This window comes from Epinephelus fuscoguttatus, linkage group LG23, assembly GCF_011397635.1.
Source record: "Epinephelus fuscoguttatus linkage group LG23, E.fuscoguttatus.final_Chr_v1".
Lineage (NCBI taxonomy): Eukaryota > Metazoa > Chordata > Actinopteri > Perciformes > Serranidae > Epinephelus > Epinephelus fuscoguttatus.
This window is the reverse complement of record NC_064774.1, coordinates 19,618,532-19,635,273: the sequence shown is the minus strand read 5'-3', so window position 1 is coordinate 19,635,273 and position 16,742 is coordinate 19,618,532. Positions and strand designations below refer to the sequence as shown.

At 43.5% G+C, this 16,742-nt stretch overlaps 1 protein-coding gene across 4 annotated transcripts in view; it reads right to left on the bottom strand.

Annotated features, from left to right (window-relative positions):
• The window catches only part of col4a6 (collagen, type IV, alpha 6), a 134,163-nt gene that overhangs the window by 3,523 nt on the left and 113,898 nt on the right, over window positions 1-16,742 (bottom strand). For all 4 annotated transcript variants that reach the window (XM_049569536.1, XM_049569538.1, XM_049569535.1 and 1 more), the window contains 27 exons: window positions 16,651-16,737; window positions 15,513-15,670; window positions 15,175-15,357; window positions 14,477-14,660; window positions 13,156-13,200; window positions 11,180-11,251; window positions 10,550-10,657; window positions 9,969-10,187; window positions 9,696-9,854; window positions 6,040-6,210; window positions 5,812-5,955; window positions 5,548-5,670; window positions 5,159-5,340; window positions 5,004-5,067; window positions 4,804-4,878; window positions 4,417-4,524; window positions 4,190-4,297; window positions 4,002-4,073; window positions 3,278-3,397; window positions 3,067-3,183; window positions 2,387-2,548; window positions 2,166-2,264; window positions 1,799-1,951; window positions 1,397-1,513; window positions 849-1,040; window positions 271-442; window positions 25-139 (listed from right to left, as the gene is read on the bottom strand). In XM_049569536.1, the coding sequence (XP_049425493.1) occupies window positions 25-139; window positions 271-442; window positions 849-1,040; window positions 1,397-1,513; window positions 1,799-1,951; window positions 2,166-2,264; window positions 2,387-2,548; window positions 3,067-3,183; window positions 3,278-3,397; window positions 4,002-4,073; window positions 4,190-4,297; window positions 4,417-4,524; window positions 4,804-4,878; window positions 5,004-5,067; window positions 5,159-5,340; window positions 5,548-5,670; window positions 5,812-5,955; window positions 6,040-6,210; window positions 9,696-9,854; window positions 9,969-10,187; window positions 10,550-10,657; window positions 11,180-11,251; window positions 13,156-13,200; window positions 14,477-14,660; window positions 15,175-15,357; window positions 15,513-15,670; window positions 16,651-16,737 (3,509 nt within the window). The remainder of the gene's footprint in view (window positions 1-24; window positions 140-270; window positions 443-848; window positions 1,041-1,396; window positions 1,514-1,798; window positions 1,952-2,165; window positions 2,265-2,386; window positions 2,549-3,066; window positions 3,184-3,277; window positions 3,398-4,001; window positions 4,074-4,189; window positions 4,298-4,416; window positions 4,525-4,803; window positions 4,879-5,003; window positions 5,068-5,158; window positions 5,341-5,547; window positions 5,671-5,811; window positions 5,956-6,039; window positions 6,211-9,695; window positions 9,855-9,968; window positions 10,188-10,549; window positions 10,658-11,179; window positions 11,252-13,155; window positions 13,201-14,476; window positions 14,661-15,174; window positions 15,358-15,512; window positions 15,671-16,650; window positions 16,738-16,742) is intronic.

Below are 16,742 nucleotides of genomic sequence, written 5' to 3'. Positions count from 1 at the left end.
AGAAATGGTTATAAAATAGTTTACCATGAGGAAGGAGTATCCTATCCAGAGACTCCTCCAGCCGGGAGGACAGGTGGGGATGGTCATGTCCTGACTGTGGACGGCCACAGCCTGAGATGGAGCCTCACACACAGAACACCTGGAGTGTTTGTACAAGAGGAGATAAATAAATAAAAAGGGTTAGGGTGCACATGTATGGTACGTTTGTAATGTAAAGGGTGCAGTTTGATTTAACAGTCACAGTAACACAGTCAAAGCAGTGTGCAGCACCTGCTGATGTAAGGTCGAATCTGCTCCTCGGCCACAGGCATCATGGGTATGGGTGCGGTCGTGGAGAGCCAGTAGGATTTGTCGTTGCGGCTGGCGTAGTAGCAGACCTCGTTGGGGGAGCAGTACAGGAAGGGGATGGTGCTGAACCTGGGGAGGCACGACCCTGGCTGACCTGCAGACACAAAGAAAGAGAGAAAGAGGGGTAAAGCAGGTAGAGCTTGTTTGCATGGAGGGCAGGAAGTGATAAATTACTCTATTGCGTGAACTGGAAATAGAGAAACGTGAATACATAAGTGTTGGATGAACCTGTAGACAGCAGGTATCGTCAGAAAACTGAAACTCATGTTGGATGTGATCCATACAAAACAAAGGAAAGTGATTTTTCCAAAACTTGACCGATTTCCTCGGTGACATGATGTTTGTTATAACGTACGCTCCAGACCTCATAACATTAAACACCGAGCTGATGAAAGCGCACAAGAGTCTAGTGGACTGTAACTATTTTGTGTGCAGTTGGGTCCACGACTGAAACAACTGCCATCTTGTTTTTGGCTGGGTGAGTAAAAGTGTTTCCATACCGAGGTCCTGGTTGTGTGCCTTCTCCTGTCCCTCCACGTACAGCAGACTGTATCCGTCCCACAGCTTGGCCATGCCCTGAGGACACATGGGGACCTGGGAGTTCTGGCTGTGCTTCACCAGCGTGTATCCGATGCTGTAACTGCGGCCGACACCGCCAGGGGGGCCGGGACGTCCAGCTGCACCAGGGGGACCTGAAATGAGAGGATATTGAGACAGATGTTGGAACTGCTGTCAGTGGGGATGGTAGTGTTTTGTTTCTCATGTTGATACAGTGATAATCCAGGGATTGGCATGGAGGCATGTATGGGTTAAAGGAGCTTTTTAGCCGGCGCTATCATTTATGGTTTTTTTATGGTGATAAACAGCATTTCAACGTCTCAGCTTGAATGGTCACAGACTGTAAGAACTGCAGACAAAATAAGTTGTGGCATCAAATACAATACAATCTGTTATTTTAATGTTTTCTACCAACTTTGGAGTAAAGCTGTGTTATATTTGCTATCAGTTGCTTCAGGATCTGAGACACAAAGAGAGACAGACTACTGACCTTGTTCTCCAGTAGGTCCAGGGAAACCAGGGGGTCCGCCATCACCGAGGGATCCTGGCAGACCAGGAGATCCAGTCCTGCCAAGTTTGCCCACAGAACCAGGACGACCTTTAGGACCTGCAGAAGGAGAGTGAACAAGGGGTCAGACAGCCATTTGTTTTTATTTTTATGTTCCACTTTATTACGTTTCTGTCTCCCTGCACTGTAAAGCACACTGGATTGACGTCACTAAATATTCTCCTTTAAATAGTGTCAACAGCTGTCTAATACATGCTGTTTCCTAGAGGTAAAGCTAATGTGATTAACAGAGAACAGCCACACAAGAAAGAGATCATTCTCAACAACAACATCTTCAACACTGCAAACATCATCTGTAAAAAGCTGCACTGATTCACCACTCACCTGGACGTCCAGGTATTCCAGGCTGACCAGATTCTCCAGGGGCACCGTTGCTTCCGCCTGCACCGGGATAACCCATTTCTCCGTAGGGTCGCTCGTAATCTCGTGGCACCATGGGCAGCGTGACTCCGGGGAGACCCTTACGACCAGTACGCCCTGGAGAGGAGGTGATGGACAGACAGAGGGAAGGAGGACAGGTGATGGGTGGTAAAATACAGGGTGAATGTGTGAGAGGGAAAAAGAGGGAATATTGGTGGAAGAACGGGTGAAGGAGGTGAGGTGCGAGAGAGAGAAAAGTTTTCATTCTTTTCTGGTACCATCACAACCCACTTATGGAATTCTACCTGTGGGAAGATAAAAGTCGTCTTACCTCGAAATCCCTTTGGTCCTTTGCTTCCATAGAAACCAGGGTCACCGGGGAAGCCCTTGAGACCAGGACCTCCACTGAAGCCAGTCTCACCTCGTCCTCCTAAAAAGCAAAAATACAAGGTTTTACATTTTTAGAAGATCAAAAGAACCACAATTATTATTAGTTGAATATCTTCTTATTATTGTATTTTTGTTTATGGACTGTTTGGAGCTTCACTTCACCTTTGAAACCAGAGCTGCCTGGAAGTCCGGGGCCTCCAGGGATGCCTGAGTCTCCTTTCCTGCCAGGGGAGCCAGGGAAGCCTGGGAGCCCAGAGTCACCTCTGTCTCCCTGGGCTGTGCCTGGACCAGGAGGCCCGGGAGGACCTGGAGGACCTTGGAATCCTGGAGGAGAGAGGAGAGGGTTAGAAGGAGAGAGAGGGAGAAGAGATGAGAGGAAAGGAAACCAAAGGAGAGGAAAGGAGAGAAAGGGAAGAAAAAGAAAGGAGAGTAAAGGAGAAGAGATGAGAGGAGAGTAGGAAAGGAAAGGAAGGGAAAGGAAAGGAAGGGAAAGGAAAGGAAAGGAAAGGAAAGGAAAGGAAAGGAAAGTAGAGAACATAACAGGAAAGAATAGGGGAGAGGAAAGGAAAAGAAAGGACAGGGAAGTAAAGGAAAGAAAAGGAGAGAAGGGAAATAAAAAAAGGAGACAAAGGGAAGGGAAGAAAAGGAAAGGGGAGAAGAGGGGACAAAGGGAAGGAAGGACATGGAAGGAAAGGATAGAAAGCAAAGTAGAGAAGAGGAGAGAAGAGGGGAGATGAGAGAAAGGAAAAGTAAGCAAATTGAGGGAAAGGAGAAAAAGGGAAGGAAAGGAAATGAAAGGTAATAGGAAATGGGAGATAATTTAATTAAGAAAACATATTTACCATACTCTCCATCCAGTCCAGGAAGGCCGGGGTCTCCCAAAGGTCCGGGGATATCCGACCCCACAGTAGGACCAGGAGGTCCGGGCCGACCAGGGAACCCTGGGCGCCCAGGACCACCTGGCATCCACAAAAACAAACAATTAGTTTGATATAATAATATTTCATTCATTATTTAATTGGCATTTTAAAATTTCTTTGACGTCTAACTTACCTGAATCTCCTCTCTCTCCCTTTGATCCAGGGTAGCCTGGACCTCCTGGGTAGGAGATGCCTCTCTCTCCCTTTAACCCTGGAATACCAGGAGCTCCTGGGCGACCTCCTACACTCCCACCTGGATTCAAATACATACATCATATGTTGTAAAGCCCTCTGAGGCAAACTATGATCTGTGATCTGAATTGAACTGAATTGGTTTAAGTCTCTTCAGACTCCTTTAAAAGTCATTTGATGCTCCACATAAGCCCAGTTTCCATCAAACACATCCGGTATGGTCCCTTTGGAACCAAAAGTAACCCTTCAGACATGGTAGCTAGACCCTAGATCCATTTAGCATTTCCAGTCTGCCCCTCTTTCATCGTCCATTTTATTTTATAGTGTACTAATATATGTAAAACTCTCCACGGTATGAACAGTGGTTACATGAGCCTCAAAATCAGCCACAGCTCAGCCCTGAGCAGAGTGACTGTCCTCTATTGACCAATCAACAGACTGCAGTGTTCACAGCTCCACCTTTTAGTACCAGATCTGTGTGCTAGGTACCCCAACAGAGGGGGGACCAAAAATGGGGACGGTACAGAACGGTTCCATTGGTACCATCCACAACTTTTCACAGTGGAAACAGTACTGAACTGAGCTGAGCTGTACCGTACTGCTTGGTGGAAATGGGGCCCATGGAATTCCTAGCATAATTCTGGTGTGTTTATTGAAGTACTTGCCTGGGGTTCCAGGGAGGCCTTTAGGTCCACCTAGGCCATTAAGTCCATCCAAACCAGGGGGTCCAGGCACACCTGTAGAAACACAACAGAGTGTTTGTCCGCAGCCTCAGCTTACATCTTTACCTGCTGTGCTCTCTCATCTCATGTGGAAACACAATATAAACGTGCTTTAGCAATATTTCTCTCACCTTTGGCCCCAGGACCTCCAGGACCTGCAGGCAGACCAGGAGGCCCATCTGCTCCTCTTCTTCCTGGGTAGCCAGCCTGGCCCTTTGGCCCGGGGAAACCAGGGGAGCCTGCACAGGAGCCGAGGCAAATGTGTTACTGTCTGAACGTAGTTTCCTCTGACTGTCTGGTGTCTCAAAATAAATATAGCAGCTGGTTATGTGTTTGTCATGGTAGCGGTCTCTCTCACCCATTATTCCAGGCCGTCCTGCTTCACCAGGAGCTCCCTTCGCTCCAGGGAAACCTGGACTTCCTGGAAAACCGTTTTCACCAGGTGCGCCATCATTGCTACGTCCACCTGAAGAGAGACAATCAATTTAATAGGTTAAAGTTTTAACTTTTCATTGTAGGCTGAACAGAGGCAAAAAGTTGCAATAAAAGCCAAACCCATTTTAACAGTGTGGGAGCTGCCCAAGTGAGAATAAAACAATGTGAATATGTAAGTGGTGAACTGTGGAGTCTTTTCTCAAGTTAAAAGCAGTTTAAAGAAGCTTCTTTTGGAATATCCAGACAACACTTGATTATATTAAGACAAGGGGCAACTGGTTTTATTAAAACCAACCATGATGGGTCTTACCTGGGAAGCCTGGGTTTCCTGGCTGGCCTTTAGGTCCTGGCGCTCCAGGATAACCATAACTCTCTCCGGGTGCACCTGAGGAACAAAACATGTGAGACGAAGACCTCATATATGTATTTAAGTATTTAAATACAGATGTGAGGTTGAATGTCTAGATTTGATAGGAGATGAGCTGAAGGATAATTGATATTCACACTCACCTTTGCCACCAGGCCGACCGAACTCTCCAGGGTTGCCCGGTAAACCAGGAGCACCATCATCACCCTAAAGAAAGCCGTCAGAACGTGAGTCTCACTGGCTGAACTTGCTCTGCATGTTTGCGTATGTAGGGGTGTGTGTGTGTGTGTTTCTTTACCCTTGGTCCAGACATGCCAGGGAATCCCATGATGCCAGCTTCTCCCTTTGGTCCGAGGAAGCCTGGAGTTCCTGGTTGCCCGGGGAACCCAGGCTGTCCCGGCTGTCCTTTACTCTGCTCAGCGAAACCAGGAAGTCCAGGCAGACCCTGACGACCAGGTGTACCTGGCAGACCCTTGTCACCTGAAAGCAGGCACAGAGTTGAGGGGTTACAGGTGCAACATGGAGAAAACATCTTCATCAGCTCGGCAGAAAATGACAGATTTGATCACACAAGTGATACTCTGATGGAATAATTGATCATGAGTAGTTTTAGTTTATTGTCGGGCTTCCTTGAACACAATATCATGTTTTACATTTACAGTCCGTGTCAAGAAGAAGTCGTGTTACCTCTGGGTCCAGGGAAGCCAGGAAGGCCGCTACTGCCAGGGGTTCCAGGTTCTCCTCTCTCCACAAACTCTGATCGGAAAGGGACACCGGGCAAGCCGGGGGGGCCAGGATATCCTCTCTCACCTACAGGAGTAGACACAGATGCATGTTAGCTGTTATGGCTGTAGATCACTCTACTCCACTTCAGTTGGCCTGTTGTGACACTGCCATCCTGTAATCGCAGCCCTGTTGTCATCGTCCTAATTCCTGTTCTGGGCGCACTACCTTTCTGTCCGGGGTATCCGGGACCGCCGGGTAGTCCGTCTCTTCCTGGCCCTCCAGACGATCCTTTCCCTCCAGAAAACCCTGGGCTTCCAGGACGACCTGGTAGTCCAGGGAAACCCATCACTCCTGGGAAACCTCTCTCGCCTGTGGGAAGACACAGAGAATCAAAATGTTGTCACTGTAAGGAGATGTTACAAGTAAGAAAATCAACTGTGAGCTCCAGCCTACCCTTCCTTCCTGGTATTCCTGGTATTCCCTCTACAGTTCCTGGTCCTGGGGGTCCAGGGGGTCCCCTGGGCCCTGGTGATCCAGGGGTGCCTGGCAGTCCTGGAGTTCCCTTCATTCCAGCAGGTCCTGGGAAACCTGAGTCTCCTCTGTCTCCTTTTCGACCGGGGAAACCTGGTGGTGGAACGATGATGGATGGCAAAACAGGGCGAAAGAAAGACGGTGAGATATTTAGCCAGACACAAGTCATAATCTACATAATAAGTGGAGATATCTTTATATCCAGATCTAAAACACAGAACTGATATAAAAATATCATAATGTGAGTATAGATTTTACTTATTCAGACACACAACTTATTAGGTGAAAGAAAAAACACTATAAGGCAATATAAACTTACCTTTCATTTCAGAATAAATAAACTTACCTCTGACACAAATACTACGAATAGTTTATTAGTAAGTATAGCAATTAATTTATTAATTCATTTATATTCTGAATACACACACACAATTTGGCAAAAAAGTAGGCAACAATGTAAACACACATGTTCCATTACATTGTTTCATTGCCTTGGTTAGGCTGCAATTGCACTTAGATTGTTATTACAGATACAAGCATGTATTGGTTCATTTCAGAGACATATACACGGATTTAAAATAGATCAAAGCTGTAATTATACTGAGCTATTTCATTCAAATAGGTAAAAAACCTCAAGTGCAATTCCAGACTGAATTAGCAAGGTTCAACCGTCTAAAGTTTGGGTAACACTTCACTTGAAAGTATCTACATAAGAGTGACATGACACTATCATAACTGATAACCTGTCATGGACATTATGTACATGTCATAAACATTTATGACTGCTGTCATTAAGCGTCATTCAGTTTTTGTAATGACAAGTTGACATTGTTTGGGTTGTCTTGATTATGACAAGTTGACATTAATCAAAGTGACATTACCAGAAGTTGTCTTTGTCATGACAAGTTGACGTTGAATTTGTTTGGGATGTCCTTATAATGACAACTTGACATTAACCCTATGGGCCTGAACGACGCATTGTGCATCCAAATTCACACCTGTTCTTCTCTATTGATTTTCTCCGCGACCGTGCGTCATAGCGAGAAGCCACGCATATCACGTGAAACAGAGGAATTGTAGCTTTCCGACAAGACCACTTGTTGGTAGTCCAATGTTTTCACAGTGAAAAAGAATGATAAAGTTACACAAAAATTATGTATAACAAAGCTTTCACACAGCTTTGCACACACATTACTCCTGGATGGATTACTCGCAAATGCAGGGTCGCACAGAAATGCCACGCATATCACATGAAAGCACAGGAGCAGAGCTTTCCAGTGATACCACACACACATCATTGTGCTGTCATCCCATCATGCTATAAATACAGATTAATTGTCTACAAAATAAAAACCTGACAAATTTCTTTACAACCCATTATACAGATCTTGTTATCAGTCACTTCATATAGTGAGGAATATTGTATCTTACCACGTCTTAGGCTTGCGTGTGTTTCTCCCTGTCTATCCACATTTGTAGTCCGGCTTTCAAGATGCAAATATCTCCATATTGTCCAGTTGACACTCCATCAAACTTTGTAAGATAAGACCAGCCACTTCACCTTTGCGCACCCAGACAAGTGCAGCCTAATTATGCATGCATGACAGGGCCGTAGTCACCATATACATTGAGGGGGACATGTGTCCCCCCCAATGCCCAAAATGCCCCCCCAATATATAACTGAAACTGAAAAACAACAATAAACTTTGTTTACTGCAAACAAAGTGGCAAATATTATCTTGGAGGACATCATTGCACTTGGTTGACTATTTTTCTATGATCTTAGATGTAAATATTGCATGTTTCTTTCAGATAAAACACATTTTTGACTTGTGAATGAGTCAATGGAATTTCTTGCAATAATGAAAAAATACTGGCAATCATGTCCGCCTGGCACAAACCACATGTTTTGGACAGCTGTGAAGTGACAGAATGTCCCAGCATCATGGTTCTTATATTGCCAGATTCCAGAGAGTCTCCCCTCTTCATATATGGCAGAATATGTCATTTTCCAACTTGCTATGGTGAGATACATGTAAAAATGTAAGAATTTAGTTACACAGATTTGTTTTTTTTTTCATTGATATGAAAATTAATATAAAATACAGGCACATAGAAGGACATGAAATGTAAAAAATACCCCAAAAATGCCTAGGGCCCATAGGGTTAACCAGGATGACATTACCAGAAGATGTCTTTGTGTTAATGTCAAGTTGTCATGTTAAGGACATCCCAGGACATCCCAAACAAATTTAATGTCACCTTGTCATGACAAAGACAACTGATAATGTCACTTTAATTAATGACACTTAATGACAGCAGTCATAAACATTTATGACATGTACATGATGTTTATGACAAGTTCATGACAGTGTCATGTCATGGTTATGACAGTGTCAAGCCACCCTTATGTAGATACCTTCAAGTAAAGTGTTACCAAAGTTTGTTTGTCCTACAGGATAGCAAACTACTACTACTGTTCACTTTCTTAAAATGAGAACCCATCTTCAACACATCCATGCTACTAACATTTCATATTTAGTAGCATGGATGTGTTGAACCCATCTTCAACACATCCATGCTACTAAATATGAAATGTTAGTCAGACTTGCTACAAATTGGGGGCATAGCAGAGATGAGTTGAAAATTAAAAGTCCTTTTTTTAAGAGTGGAGGAAATGCCACTACGGTCGTTGATGCAGCAACATTGTTAAACAGCATTTGCGCCAAAAACGTTCAAACCTATTGCAATTAATGCAATAAACACATCTAGTATGAACTACACTTGAAGATGTAATTGAACTACGAGGGTTAGTACTGGCTGGCAAAAATAAAACCCAAACAAAAGGGGTCACATTTCTTGAGAACATCCTGTTTCTGAATCTCCTGCAGCTAAAATGTCCATCTTAACTCACTGTTCTGACCATTAATGGAGTTGCAAAATTTTATTTTTGTTTTATCAGCTGTGCGATACAAGACTAACTGACTGCAAAATCAATCACACTTTGGAGATGGACATTTTTTGCTGTGGATGAGATATGTAAGGCAGGCAGACACTTTGAGGAACACTGCAGTTAAAGCGTTTGGTCTAATGCATGAATAGCAGGAAGATAGAGGGATGGAAGCAAAGGATGGTGGATGGATGGATGAATGGGGAAGAGAGTGTCTCACCTTGGCAGCCTATAGCGAATGACCCAACACCAAGAAAAGGATGGAGGGATGAGAGAATGGATGGAGATAATGGTGGTGTGTAGGAAGGAGAGAAGAAAGAAGGAAAAAATACAAAACAGGAGAAGAAGACATTCTTTTGGGTGATGCAGAGTTTGAATAAACAACAGGAACAAAACTGTGGTGTCTGATTTGTAAAATGGAGGATTGTGAAAGAAATACAGGGAAAAAAGAGAAATGAACCAACAGGGATGAAGAGTGAAAGACAAGAAACTAAATAAAATATTCTTCTTTTACTATAAATCTAAAACTATTTAGACATACACATTCAAGTCTAAAATGTCTATATTCCTTCACAATTAAACAGAAGTCTGGTGAAACATGGACAGGGCTGCTGAATCTTTCTCTCACCTGGTGGTCCGCTCAGTCCCTTGGCGCCAGGAGATCCAGGCAGACCAGGAATGCCAAAGGTCGGCTCACCTGGAAGACCAGGAAGGCCGGGACTACCAGGATACCCATCAACTCCACGCTCTCCCTTCAGTCCAGGGACACCACTACGTCCATCACCACCTGAAGAAGGAAGAAACAACAGTAACAGATATTACTGCTACTGCTGAGCTACTGCTGCTACCACTACAAAACATAAAAAATGTAACAGTGTGAGTCTCTCTGTCTCAGACCCACCAGGTAATCCAGGTCCTCCTGGCGTCCCAGGCTGGCCCTTGTCTCCAGGGAGTCCTGGTAAACCGTTCTGTCCTGGGGAACCAGGTGTAGCTCCCAGTACCTCTCCAGGCTGGCCCTTGGCTCCAGGACGCCCTGGGGCACCATCCTTCCCCCTGCCTCCGTCAAAACTCTGTCCTGGAATACCTGGAGCTCCAGGATCTCCTCTGGGTCCAGGGAAACCTGCATGGGAGGAAACAGTAGAGGTGATTAATGGCGATTAACCAAACTCACTTTATAAGTACAGTGAAAATGTACATTTCCAAATTCAGCAAAAACACAATTTACTGCTTTCACTTGTTATCATGGCTTCCATCTGTCATGTTAGCTGCGTACAAGTATCTGACATGAGTCTTCTGCAGACACAAAATGGTAACTTATTACTTATTATCATAGCTTCAAATCTTCAGTATTGGCTCTGATTCTGCTCTGGATAACAAATACTAACTGTGTCTTCAAATACCCACACTACCATACTATTTAGTATGTCAGAGAAAAAAATCAGTATTTCACAATACATAGTACGTGAGACCACGCAGCTTTACCTTGTGGTCCAGGTTGGCCTCCAAAACCGGGGTCTCCTCTCTCTCCTTTGGCACCATCAAACCCTGGACGTCCACGGCCTCCTGGCTGTCCTGGCTCACCTTTAGAACCTGGGAGGTGCACACAGGTGTGACTCCAATTATTAGCATCATTCATTGTGTTAAAATGGCATTTTTTATGGCACTTCAATTTTATCTGAATATATTTTTGTTGCTCAAAATATCCTCTGGAATTGGTGAGTTTCCTGTTTGAAAAGTGCCATCTATAGAAAATACATTTTTATCATTAGAAAGCAAATCATAAATCAAATCCTTTCATTATTGTCCATATACAATGTTTCAAGTAGCATACAGTGAAATTAATCCATTCTCCAGCATTGTGTTGTCAATAATATTTTGAACAAAATCACATTCATCCATTGGCCAACACGACTGCCCTTCAATCCCTTCTCCTTCCCAAAAAGATCTTGCATTTTGACAAACAAATAAAGAAAATGGGGAAAAAAGATGCTACATAATGTGCTCCACCGCAGAAAAAAAAGTTTTACTTTAGCAAAAAATATTTCAACATGAGATGAGACAACAGCCAGAGTCAGAGTCAAAAAATAAAAATCCCTGTTTGTTAAATCCTACCTGGTCGTCCTGGTAGACCGGGGAAGCCAGGGTCTCCTTGCTCGCCAGGTATGGAGCATGGCAGCACTTGGCCTGGTAGCAGTCACATATAGTTAGCAAACACACTTTAAATACTTTAACAGACATATAGAGTAAACCACAATGGCTACTTATTCCATCCATAAAGGAGTAACTACACGCTTCTCTGACTAAATCCTACAGATGTGGCTCAAATAACATTTCTAAACATCTGTATAACAATAACAATTGACAATTAACAATACTATACTACACCATTGCTTCGACTTGTATCATAACTTTATAAACAGCCTGTGAATGTCATTCGCAGTGTTGATTGTCTGTCGCCTCCATTCATGCCAAAAATAAGATTTCCATTACAGTTAATCTGAGTTTAATCATGAGAATTATTTTTGTGGGTTGAATGTTAGTAGCAAAATTCATCACAATGAAGGGCAGGTCAAAAAACTCATAGGATGAAGACTAAAATATTAGAAAAAATTAAAGTTATAAACTGAATCTTGTACTTGGGGATCATTTCTATAATTTCCATATATATATATATATATATATATATATAAATCCCTCCCCTCCCTCCTAAACCCTCACTGGTTAAAAGCACTTAGCAGAGGCAGGGCTTGGAAACATGCGCCAGGTTTCAGCAGCTTTGATTGGAGGAAGAGGAGCGTGTCTGCGGCATATGTCGCATGTTTCAAAATAGTGGTGTATCTCTGAAGGGATATATATTCAAATAAAACCTGAAACTCGACTGTCAATCATTGACTGACTCTGCCAGAGTGGAATCCCTGAGACGCAGGGAGCGAGAGGCTTCCATCGGTGCCGTCATGAACAAATGATTGACAGTGAGAATCCCAAAGACTACGTTTCCCTACTGCTCTAGATTCACTACTAGATTTTGTTTTAACTATTTGTCTACAAAAACAGAACACTAATCTTTATTTTTCCATCAGTGAGAGATACTAACGATGTGTTCACACTGCAAACAATGGATCAATGTGTCAATGGAAGTGCATTTACCTGGCAGGTGCTTCAAGGCTTAACAAACATGTTACAGGGCTAAAAACATGGCCCCAGAAGGTGTCGGCTACTTAATTTTTGAGTCTTAAAGTTATTTATTTTTCTTTTCTTTAAGCATTTAATTAGTGACAGATAATGTCAAATAAATACTTAAGATTTGAAACAAAGTCTTGAAGTGCTTTGCTTTTCAGTTTAACATAATCAAAAGCAATATAGATCTTTTTCATGGCAGCCATTTTGACGTCACGGTAGGAAAAGCACAGGTGTATAGACTGAGTGACAAAGTTGGTTTACAATACCCTACACATCATGTTCATAAAATGAAACAGCGCTGAGCTGGCACTGCCTCAAATTGTTTCGTTTTTTGGCACCAAAAAAAAGTATTAGTTTAAGTATACGATATATTTAGAATATTTTCAAAGCTTTGCCTTGCCATCAGGCTACACTGGTTAGCTTCCTCATGGTGATTCTGTCTATTGAATGACATCTAAATAGGGATGCCTTAATATTGTGCACGCTGGCTCACTAGAATGTGCTTTTTCTAATATGACAAGTCAAAATGTCTCCTGTGAAAAAAGTCCGTTGTCAGAGAAAATGAGAGTTTGTCTTCACACCTGCACGTTTATCACACAGATTCAATCGTTTAGTCAGAATACAGTGACCTGTCAACCAAGCTGCTTGCAATGTGAACACAGTAAAGGCAGTATGTGGCAATACCTCACTTAAGTTGGCTTAAACTCCTGAGTAGCACTGTTTATTCTCCTAATCTAATGATGTCTTTAACGCCATTTCCTGTTGGGCAGATTAGCTCTGGCCAGCATGTGAACACAAGGGATATTTGATGAATCCACCAGTGGCTGGGCTGCCTGACACTAAAACAGCTACAGACTTTGTCCCAGGCTCGTTACTCTGGCTGGTGGATGAAAAAGTTAGTTACCCACCCGTTCCCTCTCCGGCGTCATTAACCCCTTCGCAGCTGTTTTCACCTGGACAGATACACATGCACAAGGAAGGTCAGAGAGATGGAGGGATGGATGGATAGAGAGAGTAGAGAGAGAGGTAGAAGATGGCAGCATACAAAGCCAGTCAGGGTCATTTACATGCGCCAAATAAAGCAATTAAATTGTCTTTTTTACAAGACAGATATCAGTAAATCAGTTTCATTCAATTAATCAGAGGCTCATTCAGTTAAGGCAAAAGCATATTATCATGTTTGCTTCAATGTAAAAGTGCTTCAAAATAGGTTATTCCACTCAATGAGAAGAGAGACAGTGACAGGTGTAACAAAACACTGTCATATTGTGACTTAAAGTTAAACTTCCTCTTAATGTCCTCTCAGGTCATATGAGTGACAATAACCTTCATATTAAGAGCAAAATGAATCAGTTGTTTAGCATTAGCATCATGAGATGTATGAGAGCACACATTCATACTGAAGATGAGTGGCCCAGCTGCTGCTGGGGACTTTGTGTCATTTAGTCTCAGAGAAGAAGACAGAATAATGGACGTCTAAAGGAGGCCGCTGGTGTCATATACTTATGTACTTCATTCTAGGTGTAGTTTACATTTCTCCCAGTCATGTTAGATGCAGGATATTACTAGTATTTTCCTTAAACAGAACAATAAAATACTTCTTAGTGAATAATTAACTGATTCATATCCATAATTTTGACTGACCAAATGAAATCTTCTCACTTCCTCTGAGACTAAAGAAGCACAGTAGCTGTTGCGCAATCAGCATTAAAATCACATCATTGTGCGCCAATGAGTCAACTAATGAAGCAGCTTATGGATTTTTCAATTATTGGCTGCAGAAGAAGTGTTTAAGCACATTAATGGAGACCATTAATCATGTAGTTAACTGCAGCAGTTGAGGCATGAGGGGCAGGAAGCTGCTTTGGTAGAGAAAATATCTAACAGGAGCCACATTGTCCCTCCAGGTCCCGGAGAGTTTGGCTGCTTCAGTCAGGCAGACAACCTGGGAACTGTTTTTCCCCTAGAAAATGTCCTCTAATGGTTTAGGGTGTTAGCATGAGGTTGCTATGGTGACTACAGTTTGTAGAGGATGGACAGAGATTGGATGGGATGAATGGATGGTCTGGGTTTCACCCTGTGGGGAGTGCACACACACACACACACACCCACACACACAGACACAGACACAGACACACACACACACACACACACACACACACACACACACACACACCACCACCTCCTTTCCATATTTTGCCTCCTCTGTTCCTCCGCAGCATCACTTACCTTTAGGTCCGGGTAAACCTGGTGCCCCTGGCACCCCGGGTATACCGGGGTCTCCAGGCTCTCCCCGAAAGCCGGGTGTTCCGCTATAACCGATACCAGGCTCGCCAGGGCCGCCCGCACGACCCTTAGGCCCCGGGAACCCTGGGAAACCTTTCTCTCCAACTGTGCCATAACCAGCGTCGCCCTGGAGGGGAGAGGTGAGGTTTGTTTTAAAATTCTTTTCTGTAATTCTTCTTTTAAGGGAACCTATTATGCTAATTTTCAGGTTGCTCCTTTTAGCGACTGTCTCTTTAAGCCCTACCTCCCAAAAAAGCCCAGTCTGCTCTGATTGGTTAGCGTGACCAGGTCTCGGCATATCTACACCATCATTACAGCCAAGAGAATAACGGCACTTTGTACGGTGAAAAATCACCAATAAATACTTCAATTCACAATATCGACACCTGGGACTACATTTCCCTGACATCTGCAGCTTGGTAATGGAAACACTTGCAGTAGTCAGCCTGGAGCAGATGACCATATAAAGAATCCATCACAGGCTGATGTCAGCTTGTCTCGAGTAGCAAAAAAAGTTGGATATTTACATTCGTTTACCTCATTGGCCGTGTTTAACATGAACGTCCGACACTGTAACATTATACACACACCGACACACACACACACATATATGTATATATTTTGTTTGTCTAAGCACTCACTGGGGGTCCAGGGGCTCCAGGGAAGCCAGGGAGTCCATCCCTGCCAGGTTTTCCAGTTTCACCTGTTGGTCCTCTGGGTCCAGTTGCTCCGAGCTCTCCTTTCACCCCGATACCCAGGTTGGGGTAATAAGATGCGCCCTTCTCTCCCTTACGACCAAAGAAACCAGGGCTACCAGCACGACCCTGTAGGAGGACAGACATGATGGATTTCTGCGAAACTTGCACACACACACACACACACACAGTTTCAATTCATAACATACATATTTCTCTGCTACAGCAGTTAAGAGTGTTACGAAACTGTCAACAACAACAAAAATACTCAAAATTCTACTCACAGGAGGTCCCTGAACACCATTAAAGCCAGGTGAACCGCGTTCACCGGGCTCACCCTTTTGTCCAGGGAAGCCGGGGCTGCCGTTAGCTCCAGGACTTCCGGGTAACCCAGGCAACCCAGAGGTGCCTCCACCTAGACAGGCACAGTCGCCGGGATCACCTGTAGGACAGAGGAAATGGGACAAACAGAGAGAAAGGATGACAGAAAGATGATGAATAAAAGAGTGGAACAAGGATCAAGGGAGGGATGAGGGAAAACAGAGATAGATGGTGATTATAAAGGGAAGATACTGATGAAGAAATTTATGGAGCCTGTTCTCAAAAATCAATCTTGTGGGCAGATGCTATTAGCACCCAGGTGTTCATGGCCAATATCGCTCTTTGCACCCACGTGTAAATAGCTAATGTGGCTATGTAGGTGTGGGTGTATATTCCTGGGCGTCCTAGCAACATCGAAATATGACGCTAACACAAACGGGTTTATTCAGCTATTCTGCTAAAGCTAATGTACACAATTTGCATTCAGCAGCTTTACACATCCTAAAAAATAAAATTAATAAGCCAATGTTGACTTACACAGGACTCAAACCTCAGTCCTGTGCTTGTGCCATTTATCGATGACATCATTGGCCCATTGCTGCTCTGTAGAATATGTCATCTGACTTATTGGCAGTTAATTTGTGAGTTCTTCTTGTAAATTTACCACTTTAATATCAGAGAATATCCAAAAATGGCCAGTACTAGCCCTGACATGATCTCTTTTCCCTCATCCTAACCGCCTCCGACCTTGATGTATTGAATATCAGCTGATAACGGCACGCAATGGGATCCATAATAACACCTTGTAGGGATGGGTGTAAATAGTGGAATAGCTGCAGTGTAAATACTCTCACCCGAGTGCAAACAGACATTCTGAATCTGTCTTTCTTTTATTTGTGATGAAAGGATCACCCAAAATTCATACATGTTAAAAAACATGCAGGACATGTTGACTCCAGCACACAAATTTAAACATGTACAGGTAACTAACACTTACCTTCTGTTGACTGAACAATACATTTTTGTTTAAGTAATTTCTTGCAGACACGCACAGGTTTTGTCTGTTATTAATTCAATTCCAGTTCGCATATGTTCGTGTACCTCTGAAGCCATTGAATCCTCTTTCACCCGGCGGTCCTCTGGGGCCAGGTGGCCCAGGCTCTCCCGGGGTGCTGGTACTGGGAATACCTGAA